General features: G+C 39.3%; 1 protein-coding gene across 3 annotated transcripts in view; it reads left to right on the top strand.

Annotated features, from left to right (window-relative positions):
- trak1b (trafficking protein, kinesin binding 1b) overlaps window positions 1-5,899 on the top strand; it is a 36,558-nt gene extending 30,659 nt beyond the window's left edge. For all 3 annotated transcript variants that reach the window (XM_079828284.1, XM_079828283.1, XM_079828282.1), the window contains 6 exons: window positions 794-870; window positions 1,013-1,222; window positions 1,679-1,932; window positions 2,806-3,093; window positions 3,594-3,696; window positions 3,771-5,899. In XM_079828284.1, coding sequence (XP_079684410.1) covers window positions 794-870; window positions 1,013-1,222; window positions 1,679-1,932; window positions 2,806-3,093; window positions 3,594-3,696; window positions 3,771-4,548 — 1,710 coding nt within the window. In that variant the 3' untranslated portion in view covers window positions 4,549-5,899. The remainder of the gene's footprint in view (window positions 1-793; window positions 871-1,012; window positions 1,223-1,678; window positions 1,933-2,805; window positions 3,094-3,593; window positions 3,697-3,770) is intronic.
- Window positions 5,900-22,057: the final 16,158 nt, after the last annotated feature.

Below are 22,057 nucleotides of genomic sequence, written 5' to 3'. Positions count from 1 at the left end.
GTTAGAAAAAAATCTATTTGAAACTTGAACTTTCCATTCATTAGAGAATCGTAAAAAATGTATCACAATTGACTTTAAGTAAGTTGTATAGTAAGTTATATAAATAAAAACAGAATTAATAGTTTGGTAATGACATTTATGAAAGCTACTCATATCATAATGTAATATTTTTTTTAATGAATGACATTTCTGTCAAGTTCTACTAGAGGTATGCTCTTCTCTCAGTTCTCATTTCCATCATAATCAAAGAAACCTCTTTGGAAAACTTGTGAATAATTGCTCCGTAAATGCTTAAATGTAATGACAGCAGGGTGGGAGACAGCTGTTTTTTTGTTTTGTTTTTTTTATAAAATTACAAATTGTAAACAAATACCAAATGAATTGAAAATCTATTAGTACAAAATAGAATTTCCCTGATTATAAGACATTTTATGCATTGAAAGGCGAATTTAAAAAGTGGAGAACAAGCCCCAAACAGAAAAAAACAAATGGTATTGTTTGTTATAAATAATTATTGTTGTAATGTTGTTTATTATAAATAATTGTTTTTCTTGTTCTTTGTGTGTATTTAACCATATTTTAGGGGTAAAATTGTACCCAAAGGTGAGCTAAATCTGACAAAACATACTTTTGTGGATGTCCACAAAAAAACAGTACAAAAGTGAAGTAAATAAAGTTCTTTAATAATAGTAAAAACTGCAGAAAGTTTTCAGTTAGGGTCATTTATAACTAGCTGTATGTAAAGACAATAGAACTCTATGGAATTCTATAGAAAAAAATGTGTGTGTTTTAGGACTCCCTGGCTGCTGAAATTGAGGGAACCATGAGGAAGGAATTGAGTCTTGAGAATCCTGACAATGAAGAACAGAGGTTTGAACTTTTTTTCCTTCCCAATGCAAAGCACATTTTCTTTCTTTGTCATTATCAGAATTGTTTTAATTCAATAACTTTTTTACTCTTTAACTCTCAATTAATCTTTGCAATCAGTAACAAAATATGCTTTTGTCTCAAGGGTCCGTCATAAGCGTGTGTTTGAAACTGTGAAGAACATCAATCAGTCCGTCAGACAGCGCTCTTCTGCTAATTCTGCTTCTAACATCCCTGGGTCCAATCAGACGCTGTCCTCCCTTAGCTCCGTCCTATCTGACAGCAATAGCAACAATGCAGCTCCTGATAACCGTACACAGAGCATTCTCCAGGAGACCGGCTCCTCAGATGCTGCGTGAGTCTATGAGGCTATGTTTACAGAGGCTTTAAGCCAATAACTTCCAATTGAACTTTAGGTGAATAATAATGCAGTCGCTGTTTTGCTGGGGAAACAATAAATGTAGGTTAAAATATTCTCTTAAAATAGTCTGAAAGGCCACTGGTTCTGGCCCACTTGAAAGAGTTTGTGGGTCATTCTCAGGAAAATCTCAAATTTAAGTTTTAACATAAAAATATCATTTTAAATGTAACTGATGTAGGGGGACTGATATGGGCTGATATTCCTGATGGAAAATAGAACATTTAACAATTTTACCAATAATTTTAGTTTTGCATTACACAAAAAAAAAACAACAACTATCAAATACTGTGACTAAGTTCAGCATCCTTATTATCAAAACAAACAAATGACTGTTTCCTGAGAATGACCCTTGTTTTCAATCAAACGACTTTCCTTGTTCTCTGACTGCAGTGTTGAAGCCTCTGAGAAGCGATCTGGCTCTGAGGAGCTCAAGCTCGCTCTGCGGCGACTGTCTCTACGACGGCAGAACTGTCTGAGCGAGCGTCTCTTCTTCGAGGGGGAGCGGGAGAGGCGTAATCGGGACCCGGCGGACTGTGGAGATTATTCAAACAGGCTTGTGCACAGTGAGAGCATCATGTCCCTGGGCGCTTGGGCCAGTCGGCCTTATCTTCCCGACAAGCTCCAGATTGTCAAACCTCTGGAAGGTGACCGAAATACCCAAAATGTCTATCCTAAGACATTCCTGCATTACCGTTCCAGGCCACGCCCACCCACTATGATGCTTTTCAATTCACTGTGGGCACTGATGCATCCCCGCAAACACTCGTACTTTAGAGAGTCCCGCTCCTGGGTACATTTACACTAGAGATCAGATTATGACAAAGTTTTAAAAATGGATAAATGTAGCCTTTTAATAAAAAAAGCTAATTTAGAAGGAAACACACCCTCCACTGTATCACTTGGCTGATGCAATTTATTTAGCCTATGCTGTTACTGTTATGCATATATTCTATAAAAGCTCTACTATGAGGCAATCAAAGAGGCAGGACTTTATTTGAGTTTTATTTATGCTAAACCCTCTATGTGATATGTTAAAGAGTCCCATCAGTCATTTCTATATATGTCTAATATAGTGTAGTACTTAAACTGCATGAAGTAGTGATTAAAATATTGATTTGTTAAGTTTGTTGTGAACGTTCTTGGGGAATTTCTGTTTTCTGTTTTATTACCGCCACCTATTGGGCAATAAGTGAAAAATAGACATGCTCTTTTGTTTGTTATTCTTCATCCATTTTTATTCTGTTTCTGTATTTCTTGTACTTTCTTGTATTTTTTTCCCATCTCTTGTTTTGTTTTAATTCTGTGTTCTTTACTTTCATTTAGTATATCTTCAATAAAGACATCGTATTCTCACTCTTTCTTTCCTTCATTTCTGTTTTTCATTATCACTTCATTGCAGCATTGAAGCATTGTTAATATGTGTTTGTTTTCACACTTAGCTGATGTTGCCACTGTGTAAATTAGGTTATGAAATTACACAGTTCTCCTTCTCAACATCCCTCATGTCTTATTCCTAGGCTCAGCTACCCTTCAGCACTGGCAGCAGTTAGCTCAGCCTAATCTGGGCGGTATCCTGGATGCTCGACCTGGTGTGGTCCCGAAAGGCTACCGTCCCTTGGAGCTGGACCTGGAGGAAGTATATCACTATGCCGACTACGAGGAGGACGAGCCTGGAGAGCATTACTTCCAGAACCTTCCCACCACAACCACATCTATTTGCAATGTCCCTCCTGCCCATAGCCTTGCCCCCTCAGCCTCCCCGTCACCATGTCTCAGCACAGGTCATGCTTCCATAGAGTTCTCAAGTAAGTCAACATGTTTCTGTGTGCTAGAAATGTAAATTAAATTATAAAATAATTTAGTATTTGCTATATATTTGCTGTAATTAGTGCTTGTGCAAAACTATTTGCCTTAATAAATTAAACATATTTTAAATATTTATTGATTGATTGAATGATTGATTGATCAATCAAAACTATATATTTTTCCATTATTTTCTAGTCACAGCGATTTCTGTGACTAGGCTCAGTCCTTACACAAAACTATGTGACTTAAATGTAATTATATATAAAATATGTATTTATTTATTTGATTGATTGATCAAAACTGTATATTTGCCCATTGTCTCAGGCAAACAATTTCCTATAAATTAGGCTAAAACATATTAGATGACAATATTACACATTTTTCAAATCAATCATTTCAGTAGCCATGTAAATTAAAAAATATTTTAAAAACGTATTTATTTATTTAGATGAAAATAAATGAAAACTTTGCTATGCTCTCAGCTTTTGTACCTTTTTAGTGTATTTCCCAGGCAAATGCATGGCTCACACAAGTTCGACCTATACCTTCACCACCTGCAAAATCCTCCATCCTTCTGATGAGCTCACAAGGGTGACCCCCAGGTAATGTACTGTCCTGTAACTGAGACAATAAGTGACCAGCCAATCAGTACATAATGTTCTGCTTCTCTGTCCAGTTTAAACCCCGTCCCAACCTCGTCCTGCGTGATGTCAAGCAGCCTGCGATCGACGCCTGCCGTCACTCCCTGTACTCCTCGTCGAATGAGTCTGTCCCAGTCGCAATCCTTCACCAACCTGCGGGACCCCACAAAAACCTTCAGCACATCTTTGGGGCTAGTGCGCCTCCTGCAGGAGAGGGGCATCTCTGCCGCAGTGTACCAGCCTCAGAGCTGGGACAGAGGAAGTGGAGGAGTCCTCTTTTCCACCTCAGTTCTTCCTCCTCCGCCTCCAGACCCCCACCGCCCCGCTACCCCGCCCAGTTCCCCCACCCGCCGCACTCCCAGCCCAGGATCGGTGGTTTCTGATTCAGACACCTCCATGCCTTTCTCTTTCAAAAGCCCATCCTATGAAAACTTTTTGGCTTCCAAGCCGGCACGGTCCATTTTGAAAGAGGTAACAGGGGTGTCCGGGGCTCAGGCTAAAGACTGTGAGAGCCAAACTGATGTCAGTATGTATAGTCTCAATTTGGTTGATAAGCTGAAAAGGTTGGGGTTGGCAAGCCCCGGGGCTTCTGGGGCAACAGGGGGTGGGATGCCACGGCCAAGCCCGCTTATTGGTCCTCTTGGTGGGCTTCGAAGGGCAGGGTCCCCCTTTAGTCCACTAAATGAAGGTATGAGGAGGAATCGGAGCTATCCTGCTATGGTTGGGGCCAGTATGGCAATGAAGGGGCCTGGGCCTCAAGGGGATGAAATGCTACTGGGTCCTAAACTACCTAAGCAAACAAGTCTCAAATGAGTTATGCATAATAATGAATCACACAATCAATAGATAGGACACTAACTTACTAACTTAGAAATCATAACTTGTACAAACACACTCTCTAACTTAAAGAAATAATTGACCAAAAAAATTGATTCTGTCTTCATTTGCTCACTCTTATTCCAAACCTGTATAACTTTACAAGATCAATTATTTTGAAGAATATTTTAGCTGTTCATGCAATGAAAGTCAGTGGGATCCAAAACCATGTATGTACAAAAGCCACTAAGACACTTTTTCAAACATACACATCATTACACAGCCATACACATTTGGAAGGACATGAGGGTAAGAAAATGACAGAATTTTCCTTTTTTGGTGAACTATCCCTTTAAAGCTATATTAAAACACGCATACACTCATAGTTTGAATTCATGCTGATCTGTCTATATGTTCTCTCCTAACTAACTGGTACAATCGATATGTTCCTCTACCGATGGTGCATAACCTTTGACCTCAATTTCACTTTGCAAGGCACATGCAGGAAGGAATAAACCATTAAAACTAAGTGAACTGGAAAATCTACAGTCACATGTATGTTTCGATCACTATGAATTAGAACTAAGTTATCACATTTGACGTGTAGTTTTTTGAGCTGAGGGTATTTCCAGGGTTTAATAAAATGTATTGATTTGGGATCAATGGTGTTCTGTCCCAGCTTTGGGCAACTATAGAGATTCTCCCTGGATGCCTGCTGGTTTTGAATGGTGGCATTTGAGTCTGATGTTTTGATGCTGGGAGACAGAATGTGTAGGACAGGTTTAATCGCCCACCTCACCAACTCTCTTTTCTTCCATGTCTCAAATTGTATCTTTTTAGAAGATTAATCTTTAATAAAGCAAGAGAAAATTGTAGCTTTTAATTTGGTAAATGGATTTGGTTATGGGTTGGATTTGGTTTTTGGATGGGTTGTCTATACACAAATAGGTTGATTTCAGAAAGTGCTGCTATCTACATATGAATCTTGGTTTTCTATGATAAAAAAGGCGAGTGACTGTATTTTAGTCATCTGTCTTGTCCGAGTATTTACTGAATGATTGGGAACATTTGAGCAGCTGGAGAGCACTGTAAACTAGAGCACTGAGCACTTGTTTAATTGCAATTTTATTGTCTCTATTCATTTACATTGTTTTATTGTTTCATGTTATTGAAATGTGCACTTTTACGTTCTAATGTGCTGTTTAACACCACCTGTTTCACAACGTTTTTGAGATTTTGCTGCTTTTAGGTAATGGTCTTACAAGGGCAAAAGCTTCTAGATTAATGACTACCCATTAATGTTTTTTTAAATTGTTTTATTTTCAAATAAAAATAAATGCGGATACATAAAAATGGCGGTTTGGTCATCGATGTCCATAATTGTCACTAGAGGGCACTGTGTCCTCACTCATTTGTATTAATTTCTTTGTTCTCTCACTGATAGCCATTAAGTGAAGTAGTAGCCTACCAGTTCATGATTTAAAAAAATTTAAAAGCTCATACATAAATGTTTGAAATGAGTTGTTATACAGTATATAAATTATGACTACATTAATCTACTGTATCTTAATGTAAGAAAAGCTTACATTAAGATAGTTTTGATTTGTTTAACATTTTGGTAACTGTCCCCTACCTCCATTTCAGGAGTTAACAAGTTAACACAGCATTAAATAGAAGTGGAGGTAAACTGATTTTGGCAACCTTGACTGAGGTAAGCCATAGTTTGTGCAGTCCTCTACGAACTTTTGTTTAGAACCCTATTTGTGTTATTTCATAGTTTGGATGATTTGGACTCGGCTTCATAGTTTTGGGTCCGTTTAGCTTCGGATCATTTGTTTTCTCTTTTTTGTCTTCAAAATGGAAAAACGAGGGGGGTAGGGGGGCGTTAATTTACAACTAATTCGACCCTTCCCATGAACACAATCTAGTCTCGTGTTGGGTTTTTTTTTTCATATTTTTGTTTTCATCACACTTTGTTCTAATTTGCTAAATACAACCAAAGTGGATAAGCGCACGTCTCAAAAAGTGGGTTGCTGCACGCGGACGTCCGCGAACCCTCCTGATGATGAAAATTGCATCACTTTGGGCCTATATGCTGCGTTCCAGACATTGTTGGATGTGGGAATATCCCAAATTAACCCTGCATCCCAATATGCATATATCTGCCCTAAGTAGTATTCTACTAATTTCACATAGCTACTATTTAGGATGAATAGTATGCACATTGAGATGCAGGCTAAAGGCCATTACATACTCCACAAGAACACAGAAAAAAGCCCTGGTTTGGGAGTTCTTGCAGCTTGTTCTCGACACATCATCTGAGCAGAACTTTTATCTTGTGGGTGTCTGAGAACTATTGTGTGATTGGTCAGAAATTTAAACGTGTGCTGCAGTGGGCGGGGCCTCTAAGGACTCCCTGGAAGTTCGGCACTTGCTTTTCTCATGAAGTAGGACTATGGAATGTCCTGGCCAGAACAAACTTTATTCTTGTTCTTGCCACCTCGAGAAAACAAACAAATTTCTTTGTTCTTGCGAAGTATGTACCAAGCTTAACTTCAGACCTCAGTGAGTTCCAAGCAATCAGAGATGTCGCCATCACACAACGAGAGTGTATCTTGTTTTTGTGTCAACTATGGCAAAAACTATAAAAACGACATAAAATCAATTTAAGAGACGAAAAGCAAAAACGAATGCATACATAAACTTAATGTCTAATGTTAAAGTTTGTTTTTACGTTTATGCTCATTGGAAGTGTCTTGCCGACATCTTATAAGGGACATCAAATGACGTACTCGCTGAGGTCAGGGTTGATTGATCTACCCCGAGTTCACACGCCGAATGTCCGACTTTGAGTGGCATTCCAGATTTATTTCTTAGAAGGTGGGAAAAACCCATATTCCGATCTGTCTGGAATGCAGCATTAAACAGCTTGAATATTCAATCTCTACATGGAAGGAAATGAAACACCCCTTTCCACAGATTAGACGTAAAGTGTTTCTGAGTCTCAAGCAACGGAATAATAGGATGCTTCTCAAACGGAAGGCTTAGGTCCTAGTACGGCTGCATATCTCATCTGCCACATCAAGCACCGCCAAAGGCCGTCTCAATTTGATGGATCCTTGGAAGGCAGCCTTTGTTTCGTATCCTTCATTCAGCTCATTTTGAAGGATGCATCAAATGTAACCTTCGCATCCTTCAATCACCCACAATCCTTTGCACACATTCCAATTGACCTGGCTAACGGTAAGCCCTGCCCCCCTTAGTTACTGTTGTGAACTTGGACAAACAAACAAGAGTTGCTTACTGTTTTACAATGACAGCTGTCAGTGTGAAAACCTTGTCCCAAGATGTTTTTGATAACTTTTGGACACAGAAGGACCACCTGTCGTCAAGGAGCATTCAAGTGGGATATATCAAAGATTTTAAAATAAATATGGTGGGTAACAACATTAATTTGGAAGTGAGAGTTTACAGATCAATACTATTCATGTAACGCAGGGTAAGATTAAATTAATTTACATTTAACCTGTTTAATATGAAGAGGCACTGAAATGTAGACCTTCATTTATGTGTTTTTAACCTATACTTTGTGTGACGTGAGAACAGTTAACATTATTATTTAGGTCAGCATGTTAGCATGGACTCACTAACTTTAATTGTAACTTAATGAGAGTATGAAAGTTTTTGTCTTCATTGGGATTGGGGTTTAATCCTTAGGGAACCAGATTACTGCGCCCAGATCATTGGATTAAAGGGGTGGTAAAACACATTCTTTTGAAGGCTTGATTATGTTTGTGGAGTGCACTGTAACGTGTTCATGCTTCGTTTAAAAAAAAATGCATTATTTTTCATATATTTGACCTTTATTCTACACTGCTCTGTCCCTCCTTGTAAAACGGTCTGATGCTTTCCGGGTTGTATGAAGCCAGTCCCTCAAAAATACGCGATGGGCTCAGATTGGTTAGCTGGCCCAGTGTGTTGTGATTCGCTAACCGCCTAGTGCACGTTTGTCGGAAGCGATACACCCCTTACCTTTACCGGTAGACTGTGCTTTGGCAGTATTAGAAACAACGGCGTCAATAAAACCATACCAATCTGAGCCCGAATCAGACCCAGAACATTTTAGTGAAGATGATCGAGCAGAACCTGTTCAGTCCTCAAGAGTAAAGACTGCGGATCTATAGTGATCGCTACTGAATGGCACTTTTACTTTTGTATTTTTAGAACGATTATAGCCAAATATCTGTCGCAAGAACTAACCCAAAACGAACACGAAGCACTGGCTTTACTAGTAAGTTAGCCAAATCACACACAGAACCATGTTTAGCATGCCTGTAGATAAACAATACATAAAAGCTCTAATCAAAGAATCATTTACACTAATGCCAAGTTCGCTGTTGAGATTTTAACGTTAGTGTTTGTAACGTTAGGTGTTCGTCGGATAACGTTAAGTATGAATGAGCATTTAACAGACTGGTTTGCAGAACAGCGTTGTCATCTGTTTACTTCCTTGCTACAACCTATTACAGGAAAACACATCGATGAAATATAAATCAGACTTACAGGTTGTGGCCCGTAAACAGCTTCTGTTTGTAAATCCAGCTTTCAGGACAAGCCGTTGTGCATATCCTGCATTGAACTCGCGAAGATGGTGAAAGTTTTCCTCCGTGAAATGTGCAGCGCGCGCGTCGTGCATCCACGCACTGGCAGTGTTTGTCTCACGCAGCTGACGTTGTTCAAATCCGGCATTGAACTCGCAAAGTTTGTGGAAGTTTTCCTCCGTGAAATGTGCTGCGGGAGCCCCGCGCGCGCCTGTTCCCCTGTCTCATACACACGTGCATATAACATGCTGTATGTTAAACGCTCTGCAACGCACCCCCGTCCCACAAGGAAGGCTGAACAAAGCAAGTACCCCAGACCTGCAATCCGGATGAAAATAACAGCGTTTCCTTGGCATCGCGGCAACAACACTCCAGCCTAACTATACCACAACAGCGCCGCAATACAAAATGGCCTCACCCCCCCCCCCCCTATTTAATATTCTTGGAGGAGGGGTTTATGAAAATATTGAGCCTGGTGATGTCACCAACCCTAGAGGAATGTGTGTAGTCGCCTGCTGGCCGTTTGCTGTAGTCCTTAGAAACTGATTTCTTTAAAAGTAAATATCTCCCTTTGCTTTAAACTTTGAACGTTGTAACTTTGCAGATGTTGTTTATGCTCAAGCAGCAACATTACAAGCTAGCTAAAGTTAGAATAGTGAAATCGTGGTTTACCACCCCTTTAATACACCATGTGAACCTGCTGCGTACCACAGATGAACAATCATGCACTAGTCTGCTCTGTCTTGTTTGGGTTTAGAAAATGGAATAAAATAAATCCTATTGCCCATCCTCTCCATGATACCTGGAATCAGTGTTATAAGTACCTCAAGCACATCGTTTTACCATTTTTGTAGCATAACTGTCAAACCGATGAGAGCTTCAGAACTTCCAATGTTTCAATGGCGCTGAAACCTAAAGATGTCCAAGTTGTGGTTCCCGCGCAACTGATACTCAACTGCCATTGGCTCATCTGCGTTCGAGGTGAGGGGCTTACCGATAGGTCAATTCACGAAAAATAACTGATGGAAAACGAGTTGGCACTGAGCTTGTCTGAGTTCATTATGAAATGTAGAACAAAAATTGTGTTTTCGGAGATTAAGGCATACATGTTCTATTTTATTATGGTGTAAATTAATCACTAAACTACCAATAATGTACGCCACTGAGAGACCGTATGCTTGTATTGTATTAAAGGGGTCATGAATTGAGAAATCAACTTTTCATTCAGCCTTTGATATATAAAAGTTCATTGTGATATAAAAATATTCTGTAAGTTTCGGAGCTGAAAACTTCCTTGTTAGACAAAGAAAAGCTTTTATTGACACCAGGCCCAGCAAACGCTCAATCTCAGAATGTGCCAACCTGTGACGTCAGAGTGTGGTGAAACACCACCTCAACAGAAGAAGAAGTACGTCTGATTCTGTAGCCCCACCCACCAACTCGTGCAAGAAATGTAACATAAATAACATAGGCCTAGGTGGAGCTAAACGGCATGCCCATAAAAACTGAGCGTTCCAGGATTGGTAGTGGTAGTGCAGCTTTGCCACACAGATTTTGATAGTTGGTCAGTTAAATAAAACAGGCAGTGTGCCAAATATTGGCTACGGGTAGTTGTGGGTGCAGATGTGAAGTTATTTATGAGATAAACCAATATTTCACATAAATCCCGTCTAGGCTCGACCCCTGTATGGTTTGTGTCAAGCCAAGCCAAGTTAGTCTATTTGTTTGATGAGAAAGAGATGAAATGTAGTTACAATAAACGCTTTGAGAATCAGTACAACTGTAGCAGTGGATGACTATTAATCTTTTTTGCAAAATCACGGAACAACTGATGATGGCATGGTTTGATGTTTGGTTGACCAATTAGTGGAAAGGGGTTTAATTCCCGCCCATGTAGATATCGAATATTCAAGCTGTTTATCCATTTAATTTTTATTGTATTTCCATTAGGTGAATTAGAACAAAGTGTGATGAAAACGAAAATTAAAATATGACAAAACCCCCACAAGATTATTTTTTTTATGTTCATGAGAAGGGTCGAACATGTGATAAATGAACGGTTTCTGCGTTCTGCATTTTTGTTGAAGACAAAAACACGAAAACAAATTTGTGACGAGCAGGACAAGCGAGAGCCGCGAGAGGGTGACGTGAGGCCAGTGAGTAATTGGATGATGAGCGCCAGCTGCACGTCACACTGGTCTCGGATCTCTCACAGAGGAGCTCGGACACATAAAAGGAGGAGCGACGACTGTGAAGGACGAGAGAGGACCAGGCCTTTACGTTTTGTTATATGGTGCGGCAGTCGCTTTTACTTTCAGTTTGTTTATTTACTTATTAAAGTCTTGTTTGAATGTTCGGCGGTTCCCGCCTCCTTCTTCCCATAACAAACCTCATTACAAAATTATCCAAAGTTTCACAGACCGGTTGCATTTCTCCTCGAACACAGCTTTTTTATGTAGCCTGTTGTTTGTTTGAAGGAGTACAAGACAAAAGTGATAGGAAGCAATTTGTTATCCCAGACAGGATGGCGACTAACCTAATTTAAGTTCTTGCCTACTTCAGACATGCTCTCCAAATTAAGTCTCTACGCTCAAACTACCTTATTAGGATTGTAAAAAGAAAAGGCCCTGGTATTCATAGTAATTGCCATGGTAACAGGATGGGAACTATCTGCACTCAAGTATTTCTTATACACCACAAAGATGTCCCTCAAAGATCTTAAGATGAATCAGCACAAACAGCATTTTATGTGATCCTGAAGCAGGTGGGACATAATTTGAAAATGTTGGTCAGACTCATAAATATATGACTATTTTATTCATCACAATGACTTTTCCGTTGTCCTGGAGGCAAATCCATTAATGTCTGATAAATCATTGAGATGTTTTAGAAATCTAAAAATCCTCAATTATATATTAAGATATCCATCAGACAATGTTAATCTCTGGTCACAAATAAGTAGCCATGTTTTGGTTCATCCATTTGCGTCATCCAGCCAGACATGAAATAACACAAGCAATTGCTCATTTTTTAAAATGAGGGCAAAAAGTTGTAACACAGTAACAAGAATGTAACCAATGGGTCCAGTTTATCTTAGTGTCCCCAGTAGTGTAAAGTAATTTTACTTTACATTATTTTATTCATCCGTTACATTGAAGAGACCTTTTTGAAAGGAACTGTTACGTATGCCCTTTTTGAGCACTTGAGCTTAACTGAGACTTGAGTGTTTGTAGACGTTTAAGAGGCTGTGTTGACTGAATTATTTCCATTTTGAAGTGTTCATTTTAATTTTAGAAAATAAACATGTGATTGCTATCTTCACAAATCTACTGTTTCTTGTTTTTCACTGGCATGTCTCTTAGGTGTTGATGATTAATTAATCTTTGAGCCTACATTCAGTAAGTACTGTCAAAATCAGATACCATTTTGCATTTAAGTAGCTTTTATAAACATGCCTTAGAAAAAAATATTACTGGTGTGCATCTTGAGACAAAACAATGGCACTGACATACACTCACCTAAAGGATTATTAGGAACACCATATTAATACTGTGTTTGACCCCCTTTCGCCTTCTGAACTGCCTTAATTCTACGTGGCATTGATTCAACAAGGTGCTGAAAGCATTCTTTAGAAATGTTGATAGGATAGCATCTTGCAGTTGATGGAGATTTGTAGGGGTGACCCCGAATAGTCGAAGATTCGATGCATCGATATGCGGAGCCTGATTCGACCACCGATCTTTGCGGGTATTATGAAACGAGGATCATGCCATTTTGGCAATATGGGGGTGCTCAATGTCTAATTTCACACATAACTACTGGTTTTGTACGGTTATATTAAGTTATATACAGCCTTTAATTATGATAATGATGTAAAAAAAAAAAAAAAAACAGTGAAAAGAAAGCGTTCAATAGCGCGCGCGCGTGTGTGTGTGTGTGTGTGTATCCTGTCCTGTGACAGATTTTAAGCATACCTGTCAAGTATCCCGTTTTGGCCGGGAAAGTCCCGTATTTTACCCTTCTTTCCCGCCGTCCTCCCGTATTAGTATTTTCCTGTAAATCTCCCGTATTTTAACCTGCGTTATTAAAAAACAATAATACCGGAGTAAAAAAACAAAAACATTTCCAATCTGAGCTCTGTAACTAGCCTCGCGATAACTGGCATCTGCAGTAGCCTACAGTATAGGTGTCAGTTGTCGCGAGGCTAGTGTGTGACTGAGGTCAGATGACGAGTGACAACGCGGGAAAAAAACAAAACAGAGACGGATGATGATGGACGTAACGATAGAGACGGATTAAGGCTCTCCTGCCAAAACAGACAAAAAAAAAACCCTCGTGTAAATACCGTGATCAATGGGACAGCGAATTTAATTATAAAATGTAAGTAACTTAATGTTAATTCATTGTTTATGGAACTGGCGTATGAAATCAGTGTCATTTCCAGTCGTGATGGTATTCTGGAAAACAACACTCTTGTTAGTGTAATGTTGCTTAACTGTATCATATGTTATAAATATAATAACTACACCATTTTAACCGTGTATGTTAACTGAGTTTCTGTGTGTGAGCGCCGCTCATTTGTTTTCGATTTTCTCTTCGAGAGGCTGCGCGAGCCTCAACCACTCAACATTGTTGTCAGTTCGTTTTATATTATTATCCACTATCGATCGCCACTTACACTAACTGAATGCAGAATCATTACTGCACTTTGGTGATTCCCTGGTTATTTTTTTGTTTTGACATTTTACTCAGGATACTTCTCTGTTGGGCAAGTAAAATTATTTTTCACTTGCCCCTTCAAAAAATCCACTTGTCCCGGCGTACAAGCGTTCATGTCTCGAGCCCTGCCCATAGCAATGCAAGTTCAGAAAGGGTATTTAGCATGGTACGAAAGATTGTTACAGAGAATAGGATGACATTAGACAACAGAACTGTTTGTGCTCTACTCTTGTGTAAAATGAACCACTCTGGCCCAGCCCACAAATACACTCCTTCCAAAACAGTCTTAAAAAATGCAAAGTCTGCAACAAATGTGTACAATAACTCACTAAAAGAGTAAAGAAAAGTTGTGTGAAATGAAAAGAAAAGAAAAACTGTAAAAGAAAAGCAATATGAAATGAAAAGAATGTGTGGAATGAAAATAAAATCTAAAGACAAGCAATTTTAAATGAACAGAAAATATGCAAATAAGCCTTTAAATAAATGCTCATTATATATACCCTTTTGTGTTTTCATTTGGGCTATAACACCTGTCTTAAAATGTAAGGGATACTGGAGCTTGGTTGGGGTGGTGGGACTGCTTGCGGTGGGCGCCGAAAAATTTCCCTTATTTTCAAATCCAAAACTTGACAGGTATGATTTTAAGTTTCACTTTCCCTGATCCGTGACAGACGAGGCGCATCTTGGCGGCAGGGAATACTTAACAATGTCTGAAATAAGAAACTCTAAAGTGTGGATGCACTTTGAAATGGTAAAAGATTATCCAAAAAAAGTAAAATGCAAGTTGTGCCAACAGCTCATGTCATACCACTCATCAACAACAAACATGGCTTTCCACTTAAAACGGGCAAGGTTAAGAGCGCACTGCAGCCGGCCAACGTTAACAAGTTGGTTTTTCCCCGCACACAATTCGAAAAGACTCAAACGCACACAAGCAGAGTGAAAGAATGGATTTTTTTCGATCGGGTAAGGTACAAGTGTTTTCAAACATTTCAGCCGTTTCTAATTTTAATTTGCTGTGAACATGTTTAGCTAAAAAAACTATCAGTTTAGCATTATTGTTGTTTCGGCAGTTAAAAAGAACTAAACTTTCGTTGTTTTAAAAATTTATTTATTTTTATTTTATTTATTGATCACTCAGAGTTACTTAATTTAACTGTGGCTTGTGTTTTTTTTATATATATTATTATGTTCCCCTGCACTTTGGCATTTTGCACACATTTATTATGCTCCCTGTGACTTGATTCTGACTTTATTTCGTTTTTATTTATTTTTTATTATTAGAAATGTATATTGTTCTAATTTAATTCTGTAAATGAATGATTTTTATTGTTTTTCGTTGTCTCGATGTTGCGCTGCACTGCTGGCACAGCAATTTTGCCGATTTAATTTAATTTTGCAAAATTTGAAATGCAAATCCTATCTGCAGTCAGTGTGTTCTTTTCCTCTCTAGGCAGGTTTTTTTTTTTGTTTATTTATCAAAATCTGCTTTTATATATTTGTGTGATCTGTATTTCGATCGCGGCTTTAAAATATTATGAGAAAACGTTTTACGAATGTTTATCCACCACATTACCTTTTAGTTAAACCTAAATAAGAAAGCCATTGTCAGTTCGTCTGTCAGTTGGTGTTGTCAGTTTTGGTCGCTTTATTAAAAGGTGTTGCTGTGTGGAGTGTGTAAAATAAAATAAAAATAGTTTTACCCTCCTGCTGACTGTCGTGCCCCTCCCAACCCATTCACACACACATAGATGATCACACAAACACATGAACACAATCTCATGACAATGCGTATCAATAGTACGAGTGTGCAATCTCGTGGAATGTATACGCCTAAATGAGTTTTGGCGTGCATATGATACGCATTTTATGGCGTGTATATGACACGCTTTTGGGTAGGGTGAGGGTAGGGGGTGCGTATCATATGAACGCGAAAAACGGCGTACCATTCACGCCAAAACTAATTTTGCCGTATACATTACACGAGATTGCACACTCGTATTATTTTTACGCATTTCCGTGAGATCGGGCTCGATGATTCGACTATCGGTTGACTATAGAAAGATTCGACAATTCTGATTCGAATGTGTAAATCATTAGTCGGGGACACCCCTAGAGATTTGTGGGATGCACATCCAGGGCACGAAGCTCCCGTTCCACCACATCCCAAAGATGCTCTATTGGGTTGAGATCTGGTGACTGTGGGGGCCATTTTAGTACAGTGAACTCATTGTCATGTTCAAGAAACCAATTTGAAATTATTTGAGCTTTGTGACATGGTGCATTATCCTGCTGGAAGTAGCCATCAGAGGATGGGTACATGGTGGTCATGAAGGGATGGACATGGTCAGAAACAATGCTCAGGTAGGCCGTGGCATTTAAACGATGCCCAATTGGCACTAAGGGGCCTAAAGTGTGCCAAGAAAACATGCCCCACACCATTACACCACCACCACCAGCCTGCACAGTCTTCTCATTCTGTTTACGCCAAATTCTGACTCTACCATCTGAATGTCTCAACAGAAATCGAGACTCATCAGACCAGGCAACATTTTTCCAGTCTTCAACTGTCCAATTTTGGTGAGCTCGTGCAAATTGTAGCCTCTTTTTCCTATTTGTAGTGGAGATGAGTGGTACCCGGTGGGGTCTTCTGCTGTTGTAGCTGTAAGACCGCATGAATTCGCTCCAAGGATCGGTAGCGAACCGCGGTGAAGGCCGCACGCGTTCAGTGTCTCAGCTGGAAGAATGGATTTGATTATAATATTCTTTATCTGACTCCATTTATCATAGTTGTCGCATTTAGAAGAGAATGCCAACCGGTTGTTAGATCATCTATATTTGATAGTTAATCATACATTTAATCGTTCCGTTTTAACCCTTTGTTGCAATTATACCGTTCCACATTGGAGATAGTTAAAAATTACAGATTAATTCAGAAAGGATCAAAATGTAACAATTTATTAACAATCAAGTAAATGTAAAATGTCAATTACATCATAGATATAAATCTCTTCTAAAAGGAAACACAAATACTAGTTATGGTTACACTTAAAATCGTTTCAAATAAATGTAAAACATAAACCATTAATTATGCTCAGCAGGCCTCTGCCTAGAATATTACCTGTGAGATAGAGAGAGAAAGAGAGAGAGAGAGAAAGAGAGAGAGAGAGAGAGAGAAAGAAAGAGAGAGCTAAAGAACAGCTCTCTCCAGAGATAGCAGAGAATCAAAAGAGAGTGAGCTACAGATGAAATCCTCTTTTATCCTCTTCCCTGATGTCACCAAATTCAAATCTGACTCTTGTAAAACTGACCAATCAGACCAAACCGTGAGACATTTGAAAATAACCAATCAGACAAAACTTCCCCCATTGTATCAAAGGTGTTAACCATTTGGCCAGCCAGCCATTCTTTTGTTCTATCTCCAACTGGCCCCTCTGATGGCGTTAAGGGGGAGGGGGTTGAGTCAATTTCAATGTCTTGATCACGATGATGGCTGCCAACACATCCGCCTCAAGGTTGTGCGTGTTGTGGCTTCACAAATGCTTTGCTGCATACCTCGGTTGTAACGAGTGGTTATTTCAGTCAAAGTTGCTCTTCTATCAGCTTGAATCAGTCGGTCCATTCTCCTCTGACCTCTAGCATCAACAAGGCATTTTCGCCCACAGGACTGCCGCATACTGGATGTTTTTCCCTTTTCACACCATTCTTTGTAAACCCTAGAAACGGTTGTGCGTGAAAATCCCAGTAACTGAGGAGATTATGAAAAACTCAGACCGGCCCGTCAGGCACCAACAACCATGCCACGCTCAAAATTGCTTAAATCACCTTTCTTTCCCATTCTGACATTCAGTTTGGAGTTCAGGATATTGTCTTGACCAGGACCACACCCCTAAATGCATTGAAGCAACTGCCATGTGATTGGTTGATTAGATAATTGCATTAATGAGAAATTGAACAGGTGTTCCTAATAATCCTTTAGGTGAGTGTATTTTAAGATATGTCAGTGCAAGTTGCTTTCAGTTAAAACAGCTCAAATATGCATTTTAGTCTGGGACTAGGCTTGTCGGTGAAACCAGGGGCTAGACTCTTGCAAGTTGTATTGGAATTGGTGACTTTTTTGCTGTGAGGTACAGTATCTGTTTTTAGGTACTCTTTACACCTCTGCGCAATCAACTTTCTGTATCTGCCTGAGCTCAAATCTTCCTCCTGGGTGCTCGGTGACTAATAAAGGTTTTCCTTGTTTGTCCTTCATCGCATCTGCATCAGTCTCTCTTTTTCACCTCTTTTATCAACAACACCACAACTATTTGCTTGTTTGAAAAAAACGTTTCACACTCAGCTGCCGTGACATTTTTGCAATTGTATGTAGTGGTGACTAAAGCCACAGGTCATGCACTGAGACCAAAGATGAGACAATGTTGGACATTTGGGTGTTTGCAAGCAGTGATGACGTGTTTTGTGTGCGGAGCCTACCTGGCAATTCTGAAGGAGAATATATGCAAGATATAAACTCGTTATTCTGTCTTTTTCCTCTGGATTGTGAGTATATCCCCCCTCACACACTCAGATTTATGATATAAACTGGCAATTGCAAGTTATAAAGTCTGAATTGGGAGATAAACTCACAATTGCACGAAAAAAGTCAGAATTCTAAGATAAAAATGTTATAGGTTTAAAGGTGGGGTAAGTGGTATTTCAAAAATGCTTTAGAAAAGTGTCTCGGGCCGAGTACCAAAACAAACTTATAGCCAATCAGCAGTAAGGGGCGTGTCTACTAATGACAGGGAGAAGAGAGCACTCAGCGCACGTCATTATTCAAAAGACACGACACAGGACGGACATTAGCCGAGCGACGACAGAAAGAGAGAGATGGCAGATAAAAACTAATGTGGAAGATGTCTGTGGAACAAAAGAAGGCTTACGATCAGGCAAGAAGTATCAGCTTTCCAGCGCTGGAGAGAACTCAAGGAGCGAAGGCCGAGGTTGCTTTATTTCTTTTCGATAGGTGAGTAACATTGATTTTGTTTTGTTTCACAAAACTGATATATGCTGGCTCCTGCTTGAATATGCTCATGTGTCATGTTTGCTTGCTTGTCCATTTGCGATCATATTGTCTTTCAATTCAGCGATGATAAGGACCCATTAATTTTTACATCCTATAAGCCTGAAGCATCTAAACCTCCTCCACTGTCTGTTTCAAGCGTCACCTCCAAAGTGTGTCCGAAAAGTAAAATAATATACTCCTAATTAGTGCTGTCAGTTAAACGCGTTATTAACGACGTTAACGCAAACCTATTTTAACGGCGTCAATTTTTTTATCGCGAGATTAACGTTCTTTTTGGTCTAACAAACTTTGTAGTTTTTTCACATGCTGTTGCAACAACTAGTAACGTTAGAAAAACTACAACACCACTCCGGATGTAGCTAGACCGGAAACAAAACATCAGGCACGCTGCGGCTGCCCGCACTCGTTTGGGCCATTAAAAGATTAGACGTGGATGGCAAGCGTGAGACGCCGAAATGAGAAACGTATTAAGCCATGGTTTAACTCAGGGGTCTTCAACTAAAAGTGCTTGTCTTGAGCGCTGCTTTCTGCTCTGACACCAGACGCGAATGAAGCGTTTTGCGCGAGTGATTTAAGTCAATGCAAAGACGCAAATAGACATTCTGCGGCGCGGATTAAGCGGCGTGCATGTCGCGTCATTCGCGTCCGGTGTGAACGCACCATCAGTCTCTTCTTCACTGCATGCTTGACCGCGCGTCTGGGTCTGAACGTAGTAACTGAGCATTGCAACGTTAACTGTTTCATTACGTCAAAAGGCTTCGCGGTCCGGATTCGGACCGGAGTCCGCTAGTTGGCGACCCCTGGTTTAACTGCACTATAGGCGGAGTCCTAGTTTACCTTGCATGTGCACTTTGTAATTTTATTTTGTATCACCCTGTTTTGATCCCTTAGAAAGGGCTGTTGAAGGGGCTGTTTGTGCAACAAAGTATTTGTTTCACCCTTTTATTGATGGGCAGTGTTACATTGTGTGAGCGATTATTTGCTCCAAGTGAGAATGTTGGTGTGAAATCGAACACTAAAGTATGCCAATGTTGTTTTCAATAAAACAAACATTTGAACAAAGCAAGCCGATCCACTTTTCTATGTTGATAAGAGCATTAAAATAAGAAAAAATAATGGGACAAAAAGAAATCAAGGGACATTTAGAATAAATAAAAATGTGCGATTAATTGTGATTAATTGTGAGTTAACTATGACATTAATGCGATTAATCGCGATTAAATATTTTAATCGTTTGACAGCACTACTCCTAATATATGTTTGTTTCCTTTGGTCCCTCTTTTCGTGATCGATATAACCCTCTAATCCTTTCATAATTGTAATATGTTCGTTAGTTGGACTGTCGTGCTTGTGCTATCGAGTTGTTGATGAGAACTGTGTTTGTGTTTTTGGGATGGAAGGGATGACTTTTTCACTGAACATTCGACCTGGATTACCATAGTAACACACATTGCTTTCACTTATTGATAACATCATACCCTTGGCCGGCTGGCACAGCAGATTCCGCCATAGTCGTTGCCTGGGTTACGCATGTGTGGGGCGGAGCTATCAAAATAGTGGCGTGTTTGTTTTGGTGATTTGAAATCAACCTATGTACTATATACCTATGTATTATGTTATAGGTTTAAATATTATGTCACGGTGTAACTGTAGGGCTAATACATTATGTCCCCTATGAACTGCATATGTGAATATTATGTAGACCTATTGTTTACATCAAATTCATGCTTTAATAGTAGACTAATCATTGCAGGTTTCATCAGTTCAGTCTGTCCGTTTTAATGGCTTGCAACCATAAACATCAGCATTTAGCTTAAAAGTGCATCTTCAATGGCAGTATCCTATAAAAATAAAATACCATCTTTTTTGCATTCTGATTCTGACATATGGCACCAAGGCACAACAACACATTTTTCTCTTAATCCATGGATTTTGCCCATTTTCATTCACTTGTTACCACTGTTTTTCTGTCATCACAATACGCACGCAGCTGCAAGGGACGTAATTGTGACGTCTGATGCAAATGGGACAGGGGTGCTACAAGTTACAATAGATCACCTTCAGTGTAATCTGTCAAAATGTTGAACGGCCTTCAGATTTTTCCATCACTGCAATTTTGCAGTATTTTTGTCAATGACGAAAAATATTTGGTCCCCAGGTGTTAAGTGTTCCTGCCCAGCAACAGCCCTGACTCCAATAACTCATTTGACTAAATTATGACTGCAAGCTGAATCCAATCCAGTGGTGGTCTAATATGATGTAATATGTCTTCGATGTTGCATTAGATCTATAATTGAGGGTTTGATGCGATTAATTTTTGTTCTTATTGGCCTGTATTTGATTACAGCTTAGTATGATTTCACTTTAATTATGGGTCAGTGGAGGGAAAGGATGATGTTTTGAATATGACAGTTTTGTCCTGGTCTCTCGCATTTAAATATTGCCTAATTATAGTAGACAGTGACATTTGTGTGGCGGCTGACCAGTCTGAAGACATATGTCATATCCACTGCATGGTCTGTTATTATATAGATAGGTCCATTGCATCTGTCTTTCTTCCAGTCTATTTCTGTCTCTGTGTGCCTGTCAAATGAAAATCTTTACCCCTGGACAGCGTATCAAGCTCAATAAGTCCCTTGAGTCTTCCTTGAAGAAACTTTCAACTCTCTCTTTGCACTTTCTTTGTCTTTGTCTTGGAGAATATGAATAATTCAGATGGTCTTTTCTAACCAGAAATTGTCCCACTCTCTCCTCTTAATGTTCCTTTAAAGCATTTCCTCCATTAATTCATTTACTCATTTATTGATTTTTCACTTTTTTTTCAAGCAAAGAGGCTTCATGAGACTGCAGTTTGAGCCACAAATACTTGTTAAGCCCTTGCCGAGCACTTCCTTCCATTAAAAGCAAGTTCTTGTGGTTGTGAGTTATTTTGATGGACAAACTGCCAGAGTCTGTAAGATTTAAGGCCAAAGTTGAATGCTGACCTGATTTATTGAAAACTGTGGTTTCATGAATATGACAAACACATTAGCTTAATGGTTCTCATTTATGCAAAACCACATTGACAAATAAAATGACAAGATTTAAAAACAATACTTTGAGACTTTTTTGTCTTTTTTAG

The sequence above is a fragment of the Gobio gobio genome (genome assembly GCF_949357685.1).
Source record: "Gobio gobio genome assembly, chromosome: 11".
Lineage (NCBI taxonomy): Eukaryota > Metazoa > Chordata > Actinopteri > Cypriniformes > Gobionidae > Gobio > Gobio gobio.
The sequence above is the reverse complement of the archived record's forward strand: the minus strand, read 5'-3'. Positions and strand labels throughout refer to the sequence as shown.